Source organism: Ambystoma mexicanum, chromosome 3q (assembly GCF_040938575.1).
Source record: "Ambystoma mexicanum isolate Mex_15411 chromosome 3q, UKY_AmexF1_1, whole genome shotgun sequence".
NCBI lineage: Eukaryota > Metazoa > Chordata > Amphibia > Caudata > Ambystomatidae > Ambystoma > Ambystoma mexicanum.
Window position 1 is genome coordinate 755,304,278 of NC_090926.1, and position 12,288 is coordinate 755,316,565.

General features: G+C 48.5%; 1 protein-coding gene across 2 annotated transcripts in view; it reads left to right on the top strand.

Annotated features, from left to right (window-relative positions):
* The window catches only part of UNC13D (unc-13 homolog D), a 2,023,528-nt gene that overhangs the window by 333,094 nt on the left and 1,678,146 nt on the right, over positions 1 to 12,288 (top strand). For both annotated transcript variants that reach the window (XM_069654742.1, XM_069654741.1), the window contains exons 3-4: positions 9,075 to 9,167; positions 9,712 to 9,819. In XM_069654742.1, the coding sequence (XP_069510843.1) occupies positions 9,075 to 9,167; positions 9,712 to 9,819 (201 nt within the window). The remainder of the gene's footprint in view (positions 1 to 9,074; positions 9,168 to 9,711; positions 9,820 to 12,288) is intronic.

Genomic DNA, 12,288 nt, shown 5'->3' on the forward strand with positions numbered 1-12,288 from the left:
TGCCCAGCACGTTCTTTAGAGACGTGGTTAAATGTCTCGGGTTTTCCCTCCTGCACAGCCAGGACAAAGGTCTGCTAGGCTTATCCCCCTCGGAGTGTGCTTTGGTGGTTTTGGCCATATAGTCAAACTTCGATAGTCTATTCCACGCTTCATTATTGGCGTCTCTAATCTCCGCTAATACTTTCTCTCTCTCCCTCGTCCGGTGGGTATTAGTCTCTAGTTGGCTAATCTTTTTTTCATTTGCTTTTAGTTTCCTTCTCAGTGTCCTCCTGATCCCTCCCGCATCCGCTATGGTCTCTCCCCTTACCACTATTTTCAGGGTTTCCCAGATGGTACTCTATTTATCTACACTTCCCACATTTGTCTCGATGTACTCGGTCAATTTAGTGCGTAGGTCCTCTTGGAATGCGCCATCTGTGAGCGCGTTGGCCGGCATCCGCTACATGTGTATGGGGGGTTTAGGGCCTTTCATTGCCCAGTCCAGTTGCAGGGGGGAGTGGTCCGATATCGACCTGCCCATATAGGTCGCTGCCTCAATTTGGGGGAGAAGCGCTTTAGCTACGAGTAAGTAATCAATTCTTGTGTACAGCCCATGTGGAGCTGAGTAATAAGAGTATTGTAACGCTCACCTGGTTCCCACGGGGGCGCTGATCTAGTCTGGATTACTGCGGCCTCTTCTAGCGTGATGCGCAGGACCCGGAACACCGATTGGACAGGACCTCCAAATCGTGCTTCCTTGGCCCGTAGGAATATCCTTCTGCAGATGAGAAAGGGGATTAACAGTCTGCAGAATGGTGTGCTAGCTCCCCCCTTCCCCCCTCCGTTCCTCTCTATTCCTCTATTCAGAATGGCGCTGGCAAAATCCACTTGACTTTCCTGAGCGATGCGCCGTAAGTATGAAAGTTCAAAGTTCAAGTGAGGCCCCCTTTATGCTGTCTTTCTCACCTGTGATCTGTCCTTTATTTCAGGTGCAGAATGAAGGCGATGCGTCGAGGGGTTAACCTGCCGAGGTGAGTAGTAATGAGGGCGATCCCTCTAGATGTCCTTATCATTCCTCTGAATTGTCTCTAGTCCTTTCCCCATAGGGGCCGGGGTACGGTACCTGCCAACGGGGCGGCGCCGACCCGAAATGTGGAAGAAAAGCCGGTAAGTATTATGGCTGTTAATCAGGCTTTCCTTCTGTGTGTCCTTCTGCTCACCTTTTGTTTCTTCCTCTCTCCCCTAGTGCAGAGATGTGGCGTCCGATGCTGACAGCCGCGATGGAGCCGGGAGATGTCTCGAGGACAGGACAGGTGAGTGAAGCGTGGCGCTGCAGCGAGCAACACGATGCTTTTAAATTGAAGTCTTCCTTCAGGGATGCTGGCGAGAAGATTCCGGATGCAGGTAAGAAGCTTGAAATAATCCTTGGTTTTCACCTTTCTCTTCTCTTCCTTCCTTGCAGGTCTTCCAGGTTCAAGACGGGCGTGGCTGTAGTCCAGGAGCAGGAGCAGACACGGTGAGCGTTAAGCTGCAGGAAGCAGAACAACGCGAAGCATGAGCTGCTGTCTGGGCGTGGCTTAAATAGCCTCCAAAGAAGTCCCAGGTATGTATCCTTCCCCAACTAGGTATGTATCCTTCCCTGGCCACGCCCGAGTGAAAAAATAGTCCCTATGAAAAAATAGTCCCTTTCAGGTCTCAGGGAGGCCTGAAGCGTGCAGCATGGTCTGCATCAGGTAAGTGCACAAAACACCTCCCTTTATGAGCCTGGCGCCTATGGCGCCAGGACTGATGTCCAACATGAGCCTGGCACCAAAGGCGCCAGGACTGAGTCCAAAGAGTCCCTATAAGGGGCCGCTGGGCTTTTACCCGAGGGCATGATGCCTGCTTCCAGGGGTGCTGGGCCTGGCCTGATGCTCCGGGGGTAGGCATCATGACAAGTATTCCCTTTTCTCTGGATGTAATTCCCTCCACACCTCTGCTAAGCCCAGAGTTTCTACAGCCCGCTTAAGTGGCGATGTGATGACCCCTGTCCTGTTAGGTAGCAGGGGTGATCTGTCAAGGTCGTGGTCATGCACACAGTTAAAGTCCCCCCCCAGACAAAAAAGCTATCACAATATGGTGCTAGTATTCCACTAAGTGTTCACTATGCACACTTCATTCTGTTCAATGCTGCCCCTAATAATCACATATCTCCCCTCTGTATCAGTTACCTTTGATATAAGCCGGAAAGGCACAGACGCATCTATCCAGGTGTATACCCCCCGCGCATACTTTGAGTATCCTGTACCAAAGCCCTGTCCTCCCCAGTAACTCACCATTTTATCATTGCCGCCTGCCATGAGGTGGGTCTCTTAGTAGAGCTATAGTGATTCTTTTTCGTTGTAGAAAAGACTTAATCCTGTTTCTGCGCATATACGTGCCCAAACCACGTACATTCCAGGTCAAGATTCTAAGGTTTTCTGCCATTTATATTTTGCGCGTTCAGGTTCGTTGGCCCCATCAACCACCCATTGTCTCATCATATTCCCTTCCCCGAAGACTCTAACTTTTTCACAACAACAACAAAACAACAACGATAACCAGCTGCACCCAGCAGCCACTTCCTGGAGGCAGTGCTCGGGTGCCCCCGCACCTTCGTGGCCCATCCGGGTCATCCTGCGCGGGAGTTGGGGTGTCAGCAACAGGCCAACACCCGTCCTTTCACGGGGTGTGTCCATTCGCTCAGGCCAGGCGGCTCGCCCGGGCCCCCGCCGATGTCCATCCTAAATTTTGACGTTGATGTTTTCTGTCCGTGTAATGTGTACATTTCTTTTCCCTCCCCGTGTCACAACCTTGTGTAAGACTTGAAGTTACCGTAGGGGTATTCCCCGAATGTTCTGCTTTCCCACCCGAGGCACCACTCTCCTCACCTGAGTCTTCAGGGTCTGACGCTCCGATGCCGTGTCGGTGGGCAAGGTAATCCTTTTTACTCTTCGTTGTTAGAGCTCTGACACGGGACGAAGCAGTGGTGGAACTCCGAATCAGTTACCACCTCGGCTCCGGTCCCGGATACAGGCGGGTAAGGGGAAAAAGCCCAAAGGCGGAAAAAACCCCTGTGTTGTGGTGGAACTGTTGGCAGTGAATTGCGGTAAGAAGTATAGCCGTTGGCTGTCGTAGAAATCAATAGCATCAGGAATCCTCGAGGAAGCAATGCGAAGATTCATCCGGAGGAAAATGGCAAGAAGGAAAAGAAAACAGGCAGATAGGCAGGCAAACGCCGTGAAGCGTAAGCGGAAAGAAACCGGCGAAAGGGGGGAGCCGCAAGGGAGGCAGAGAAAGAAGGAGAGAGAGAGGGAGAGACCCCCGGGAGGGGAGGAAGGAAGCGAGCGAGAGAAAAGCACTGGAAGCGTCTCACCGTGAAAACGAAAGGAGACGGTTGCAACACAAAGAACCATGGGTAGCAGGAAGTAAATAGGCCAGAGGAAAGGAAGGGGAAACACTAGACCGTAAACAGAGAAACGTGAAAGACGTGGTGGCAGTGTTTAATGGCGGCGAAGCCGTAGCAACGGCATCCATCGCCAACCGAGAGGGTTCATGACACCCCGGCCCATTCGATCTCTTCATGGGCTAACTTCTTATGCAGTGTATTGGGTTATAGTTTACGGCACGTTTTCTTCACCTGTGTCGAGGTTATTCTGTTCTAGTCACATGGTAGCTGCAGCCGGGGTTTCCAGGAACACCGACCGGCCCTTATATATTACTTTGAGCCTAGATGGGTACATTAGCATGTACTTGAGGTTCAATGCACGTAGTTTAGCCTTTACCAGTACAAAAGAGTTCATTGCTCTCTGCACTGTTTGTGTGTAATCCGGATATATGCTGATTTTGGCATTGTCCCTCTGAATCACTCCTCCCTCTCTTGAGTGCCGTAAAATAATCTCCCTGTCCTGGAAATTCAGTATCCTGGCTATCATTGGGCGAGGGTATGATCCCGGCGGCGTTTTTTTCTGTAGCGCCCTGTTGGCCCTCTCGACTACAAATCCCTGCGTGAGTCGACCCGCTCCGATTTCCTGCTGCAGTAGTGACTCCACAAAGTTTGTTGGATTGGGTCCCTCAATTCCCTCTGGGATTCCGAGTAATCGGACGTTGTTGCCTCTTGCACACCCTTCAGCATCTTCAGCCCTGGTTTCCAAGAACGTATTCTTTTTTTCCAATTCTCGCACCCTGGTTTCCATTTCTTTTAGTGTTTCAGTTGTTACTCTTTGCTCAGTTTCCGTGGACGTTACTCTGTCCGCCAGGTTTCTCATGTCCTGCCTCAGTAGTTGCACGTCTTCCTTAACCTCTCCTATCTTGGTGTCTATGAACGAGCGAAATGCTGCGATCACGTCTAGCACCTGTTTGTCCTTTCATCTTCTTTTGGGGTCTCCTCCGCCGATGCCAACTTGGGGATGTTCTTTAGCCTTGGCCGTGACGAACTGATCCATTTGTTCAGGTTTGTTTTTCTCCTTCGTCGAGGGCATGGTTGCAAGGCAATTCAGGGATGTTAGTGCGTCTGTGCTTCTATATGGTGGATTATTGATTGCCTTTTATCAGGGTTCTTGTGTGTGTCTTAGCCTTGTTCAATCCTAGTACCCTTAAAGTAATATGCCCCAGCACCCCCTGTTGGTGTCCAATTTCTTATTTATTTTCCTTTAGTGCAGGGTAGAGTGACCCAGCTGCTCACCTGGTTAGAGACCAGAGTTGCCCGGGGGCATATTGATGGCCGCTACCCCGCCCGCACACTCGTTGTGCTTGGCCTTGTTTCTCGCTCTTCATTGCCACTGTTCGATTCTTAGTGTAGGCTACGAAGAAAATGCGTGAGGGGCGCAGCCCCGATGTCTCCCTTGCAGCAGCTGTAAGTGTGTTGTACTGCGTATTGCGGTCTCCCCCCATTTCGCACTGTTGCGGGAGATGGAGCGCTGTGCCCTCTCGCCCTGTGGCGCCGTGTGTCACAATAGTTCTGGATACCCCCCCTCGTTTAGACCACTGTTTGCTGAATTTGTGAGGGTGGGTTTTGCAGTGTAAGGTAAGCAGACTTTATTTCAGGCCACTACTAGTTGGCCTCTTCTGTGTTACGAACATTGTGGGCGGTGAACCGGCCGCAATTCACTAACCGTGTTTAGGCCGCCCTGTCAATGTGCCATTGATTGCAAGTCATTCGTCTCATTTGCTAGGTCTGCAGTGGCGTGCAGATTCGGCTATTCTTGGTGATGACCAATTACGGGCACTGTTGATGGCAGAAAAACTTTAAAAAATATGTTTGCAGTTCCAAGCACTTTGTGGGGGAAGGGGTACTCACAGTGCTTTGTTGCATCCGCTCCTGCCGAGGTCCGTCTTGCGCTAAACCTCGAGGCGCAGTGGTGTTGTCCAAGGCCAACCTAGATTTCAGCTCGCAGGAGGTGCGTCCTATTCCTTCGCCCAGGTCTGGGACCCCTAGGTGCCACTCGCCGCCACATGGACCGTGAAGCCAGGTGGAGCCGTTCGGCAGACCACCAGCCAGGTGTACTTTCTCGTGTGTTGGGTCCCCCGGCCAGCGTGCATTGTCTGTGCAGGCCGCAGTTACTATGCACTAATTTGCACTTGTTTTCCACCTTGAGCACTTATGTGCATTAATGGGCCTGTTATTATGCCCCCCGCAGGATCCACCAAGCCAAAAGCTCTAGCTCAGTACTACTTCTGTTATTTATTATTCATAAGGTGCGGCCCCAATGAATCCTGCGGGTTATTACTTCTATGCCTTGCAGGTGCCTATGCTCTTCGCATTGACTTCTGGAGTGCTTGGCCCCCTCCCGCACCAGCCGCGCACCTTCCCTGTGAGGGGGGCAGCAGCGACGCACCCGATGGCAGCCGATCTCCGCCCACGCTCGCATTCCACCTTAGTTGGCCGCAGCTTCCCCTGTCAAGCCGCCAAGCAGGGGAGCCCTGTGTTCCGCTTTCCAGTGTCCAGATTTGAAGAACCGCAATTAGCTGCAGTCAGGGCCGGGGCCGCTCACACTCCGGTCGGGCACTAAGGTATGCGCTGCCCGTTGCAAGGCTCGCCCATGCTCCCAGGCTTTTCTGTCAGCGTGCGGCTCCGTCTGCCATCTTGCCGGGCAGGGGGGGACCAGTTAAGAGACCCCGTTTTTGAGGTCCCAAGTGCCGATTTTCTTCAGGGCTTCCACGATCGGGGTCAGGATCGTCTCCCCTCACGTAGGGCTGTCTTGAATACTTTATACTTTTACTCCCTTTGCCGGCAGCACCGTCTCAATGTAGCTCAACCTGTCAGCTTGCAAGGCAGGGAGGTGCTCGTTCGGGCACCTCGCTTCAGAGGCTCTCAGCTTCAATGAACCACAAGTGCAGTGTTGTTCGGGCAGGGTTGCATATTCGTTGTTGGGTGGGCGTTTCCTGTGCCAGTCGCCTGCACTTCGCGGCCTCCCTCATTGCATTGCCGCTCCGCCTGCCATCTTGTAGGGCTGGCGGGCGCCTGTGTCAGCCCCTCGTTTTCAGGTTTGCAAGCTTCATTTTTCGTCAGGTTTGTTGCGGACCGGGTCTAAATTGTTTCTGGTTCACTGCGATAGCATTAGAATTTGTGTAGACCGCTTCCTTATGAACATCCAAGGATCTTGTGCAGGATCAAGACGGGAGCACTGGGCAAGCACGTCCTCACTCCATGAGCTCTTGGCCACGCCCGCCTTGCAAAAATCATCCTTATTAGCCAGCAGTTCCTTTTCTATGACCACATAATTCTGTATACTGTTGTTCAATCTCCTGGAGTGATAGGCTACAGGGTGTTTGCAGTTGGTATCTGAATCGTGCTGTAGTAGGACCGCTCCCTGTGAAGCACCTGTTTTGATGATAAAAGGACGGGTCCTAGAATAGGAGAAGATGTGAAAGCCTGTTTACATCGCTGAAAGTAATGTTCCACATTGGTGTGCCATTGAAATGGAAGTTTGGTACTCAGTAAGCATGTCAGGTTACACAATAGCTGGGCAAATTTGGGAATGAAACACTTATAAAAATTGGCAATTCCTCGAAAGCGCTGCTTGGCTTTGACATCCTGTGGGCTTTTCCAGTTAGTAATAGCTTGGATTTTCTTGGGGTCCATTTGGATGCCTTTGGATGTTATCAGGTATCTTACAAACTGATTTCTGACAGGTAAAATAGACATTTCTCTGCTTTTGCATATAGATGGTCGGCCAGTAAATACTGAGGGACAATGCATACATGCTGGATTTGTTGATCCATAGAGGAGGAGAATGCAAGGATGTTGTCCAAGTACAACCATACTGTTTAGCACAGCAAATCTGAAAACACATGATCTATGAAACACTGGAGGAAAGCCAGTGTGTTGCAAAAATCGAATGGCATGTGACCATATTCTAATTGCCCCAAAGGTGTCTTGCAGGCTGTTTTCCATTCGTCCCCTTCTCTGATTCTGATCAAGTGGTACGCTGCACGTAGATCAAGCTTGGTAAAGACATGTTCTGCTTATAAGGACTCGAGGATGTCAAGAATGAGGGGAAGAGGATTATCTTTGACTGGGATGTATTTTAATTCAGGATAGACTACACAGGGCCTCAAATTGCAGCCTTCTTTGGGTTTTCGCAGTTCTTCTCTCTCGTCTGCATCAAGGAGTAAATACGCCCATGAGGTATCCTAGCATCAGGAATTAGTCAGCCTGCTGGAACCTACCGAATATTTCTCTGTAGAGGTACCTGAACTCCTACATCTTGTCGTATACAGCAGATGTATCACCTGCTCTGTCTTTTATTTTCTCTGCCACTGATGTTAATTATTTTCTCCTCTTTTCCACTATTGGTCTGGTGTTGCTAAAAGAGTTCCCTTCCTCAAACCTCCCCAACTCTCTTTCTAGATTGCATCGATTCTTCCTCAGTCTTCTCACAACTTCTCTCCTCCTGATGGCAACTCGATGCACTTCTTCATGGATAGCATTTCAAAATAAGATGCTCATGTTTTTCCAGGAACTTTTGTAGTTACAAATGGCATACAAATCGTCTGCCTTCGCTGCTCATCAGACTTTGTGTTTACAATTATTGAATGAGTCTGTAAGAAGGGGAACTAGATGCATTAGTGGTAGTTGTTAGTTGTCCTTCCTCTAGATAAACCCTTACTAAATATGTTCTATTGTGTAGACAGAGCAGAGAATGAAGGTGTGACAATTGCGTCCCTACATAATCTGCAATGCTGAGGCTTCAGTACTTTAGAAATGTAAGGTTTGAATCTTTAGAGTATGTATAGTTCTCTATTCAAATGTTTCAAATGTTAATTAATTGGAAGGCTTTAGGATTAAATTGTGCCTGATGCGTGACTATCTTAGGCCAAAATTATTCTCTGATACATAAAGTGCATCTCTTGGCATACTTGGATGGTCATTCTCTGGCCCATTGGATTGGGGTAAACTCTGTTGAGCTGGTCTACACAATTCGAACTCCATAAATCTCAGAACTCACTCGCTGTGCTCCTAAACAATATAATATTTTGCTACATGGTCTCCCGTATGGGGTGTATCTGCTGTTGTGGCTGGACGCCTTTGGACTACTACATCTTCAGACTACTGCAAAATGGGGTCATTGTGGCCTGTGACGAGATGGGGTCTAACTATGGATCAACGGTGAACTGTGAAGGGGCATACATTTAGGCAGCATGTTAAAGATGGGGCTTATTTCGAATATGCTTGTTTAGGACCTTGCTTAGCCCTGAAGGGCATAGTTAGTGACAAAGACAGCATAGCTACTTTCAAGTTCTTCCTTCCTGCAAATTTATTCTTTTGTCTCTTTCATGTATTGCTTGATTTTAAGAAAGAAAGAGAGAGAGAGAGAAGGGGAGAGAGAGGGGGAGAGAGCACTGGGTTGTGTGTGTGTGGTCAAAGTGTTGGCAGTGATGGGGAATTATCACACAGCATGTCACTATACTGAAGACCTTCCATCCTTCGTAGATACTTCACACATGAATAGCAGAGGCATGTAGCCTGTACTCTAGGTGTTCAGGTTCTTGTTTGCATAGATTCATGGTGGATGGTTTAGTGATTAACAGCAGACACTAAACTCAAGCAATCTCTCAATTTGTTTTCAACACAGGCTCAGTACCGACGGGGGCCCACCCTGCGTGGTGCCCGTGAAAAAGACATCAAAGAAACCCTTCCTGAGCCAGAGGTGCAGTCTGCAACACAGGTGAGACTTCCAGAACACAGTGAAGTCCTTGATTACAAAGGGCCTCATTTGATTCTTTAGGGCACTTTGGACATCCTCCTTGTGAAGTTATTCAGATTTTTTTAATGGGGACTTTTCAAAGACTCTGTATTGACTCTTTTCAGATTCCAGTAACAAACTCTTTTAAGGCACTAGGTTAAGTACTCCTATGTGATTGTATGGGATTGAGTTAGGAGTTTGACTTTGATTCCGTATGGTGAAGAGTGAGAAGGAAATTCGATAAGAGGCTTTGTGTTAAGGTTCTGTATGGATACCTCTTAACAATTCCATAGAGCACTCTGTGTATTGTGTACATGGTACTTTAGGAGAATTGAATTTGGAAATTGGGGGACCACTTCTGATGTTCTGCACTGTAGACTCTAAAGAGAGTCCAACGTTTGGGGGCACTGCATTTTTTCCACTGTATATAGAAGCTATGGGTATCCACGAGGGGTTTTTAGAATATTTTATGTGAATGTAACCTACCTTTGTCTCTTTCTTTCTTTCTCTCCCATCATACCTCTAGTCCAATCTCCTGTATGAGGAAGTTCTCTATACCATCCTGCATCGATTGGGGAAACCAGAAGCTCAACACGAGTCCAATTCTGACCAGCTGTATGACTACGTCCAAAAGGTGACTGGGGTAGTGGTGGACGGTGTATGGAATAGGAATTGGAATAGGGTCTTGAAAGAGCACAATGCAAAGCATGCCAAAATTTGTGCATATATCTTAATGACTTTCAATAATCCCTAAATGTCTTTCATTAGAACCACTATGACACCAATCTTTATAATGTACACAAGTTTGATTATTCTGATTCACAGTACCCACTCTTTTCTTTCTGGGCACCGCTTTTAGAATGGTTCTATGTGGGTTAGTGAGAGCCTGTGAGATGTGTAAATCCAGGTCAGTTGAACTGGCGATGGCTCAGAAGTCACTGCAAGCTTCTGTTGAACCATCTCCAAAGGCCTCCCGTAATGATGCCTGGCATTGCACCTTTGTGCAGTGTGTGTGTCTGTGTGCATGACATCTATCATTGCTCTGCCAGCCTGTATTTCTTGTGCATTTTATGATCAATAACATTAGCTTTCGTGGCATAAGATTAGGTTTATATGTGAGAGCATCTTTTTTTAGGTGTATTTCAGTTGGAGATAGAGTGGGCCAAGGCCCCAGAAATCCTTGCGGATGATACAGAGGGTCTTGAGTTTGATCCTCGCAGCCACGGGAAGCCAGTGGAGACATTTTAGGACTAGACAGATACGTTCCCTGGGCTTGAGGCCAAGGATAAATCTTGCAGCCCAATTCTGGATTAGCTGAAGGGGGCGTAGGGAGGAAAGGGGGAGATTTAGGAAGAGGCTGTTGCAGTAGTCCAGCCTAGAGAGGACAAGAGCTCGTGAGACGTTGAGCTTCTGGGAAAAGGTTAGGAAAGGGAGAATGCTTCTAAGGAGGTGAAGCTGGAAATGGGCCTTCTTGGCAAGGTCCAAGACGTGAGGGTTGAAGGAGAGAGCAGAGTCGAAGATGACCCCTATGTTTTTGGCCTCACAGGATGGTGAGGGTAGAGTTGCCAAGGAGGGCATTCAGAGGGTAGTAGGGAAACAGGGCGCAGGCGCGTCCCAATGGGAAGGATCTGTGTCTTACTGGCATTAAGACAAAAATCACTAGCTGCACACCATACCTGGATGGCGGACAGACATTCAGAGATGAGAGAGGAAGAAGAGGTGGTAGTAGAGGGAAGTTTGAAGGAAAGTTGTGTGTCATCAGCATAACACTGGAAATGAGAAGAGAAGGAGGAGATCAGGTGAGCAAGAGGGGCGAGATAGATATTGAAGAGCAACGGCGATAGGATAGAGCTCCGGGCGACACTGCATGCAGAGAGTGAGGTGGTGGAGGAGAAAGCGCCCAGTTGCAACTGGGAAGGGCGGTTAGTGAGGAAAGAGGTCAGGCAATCCAGTGCCTGGTCCGTGATGCTGAGACACTTTGTATTCATTCATATTTACTGTGGACACCAACGTTGTTTTAGTAAAAGCGAAAGAATGTCTCTCTCTAGTCTTCTTGCAAGAGGAACATCATGTCCTAAACACAAGAGAAAGGGCCTATGAGAAAGGGGCACAAAAAACCTTCTCTGGTCCCCATGCTCAGGTTTACTGTAAAGGAGCCCATCTTTGCAGATTATTCTGATTTGTCAGGGGTTACTCCTTTCATCTGGCATTTGGCCTGACATTTTAGGCCCTCACAAAAGGGACAGTGGGCCTCATTACAAATGTGGTGGTAAGGCAACAACGGCGCTAGTAGTGCTACTGGCGCCGTTGTTACCATACCACCTCATTATGAGTTCTGCTCGCAGGTGCCGCTCTGCACGCCTGGTCAGACCAGGCATGCAGAGCGGCACCCGCGAGCATAACTCATGATTGCACTGGCACCGTTATAAACCATGCTCCTGACCCCCATTCAGCCCTATGGGGCAGAATGGGGCTCGGGAGCCCGGCCGTACCGGCACCCGCGAATGGGCAATTTACCGGCCCATTCAACTCGTAATGGTTATAAGGGCCCAGCTACCGCCAAACTCGTAATGAGGCCCAGTGTCTTCAACCCTCTGCTTTCCATAATTTCACTGACAGTAGAGTCCTGAGTCTATGGGAACATCTCCCTTTTCTCTCACAAAGAAGCTGGCACAATGTCAGGTGCTAGTTAAGTACTACAAGAGAGTGGTCCCCAGCCTTCATCTTTCTTTGATCCTTGGGTACTTTCACAGCCTCCTTAGGGGCACAACCCTTCGTAGGTTTTCTTCTGGCTTGTGATGTAATAGCCACAACAGCAGCCAGATGAGTGGGCTAATTCAAGGATAGTTACAGCGTTATTTTTATTTATTTTTTGATTTTTTAGTTTGGTTTCAAACTTTTTCATCTCTGTCTTTGGGATGTGTTGTGAAAAGAAAATTTGGAAGAGAGAAAAGAAAAAAAAAAGTTTCTTGGGATTTAAATCAGGCACTTCTTCTGTTAAGTTCCAGTATGGTAGAGAGGAACAGAGAAATTATGTATATGTATTTGTTCTTTCTTCTGTATTCATTTGTTGGAATGAAAGTTCAAAGAAGGGACCAAATTG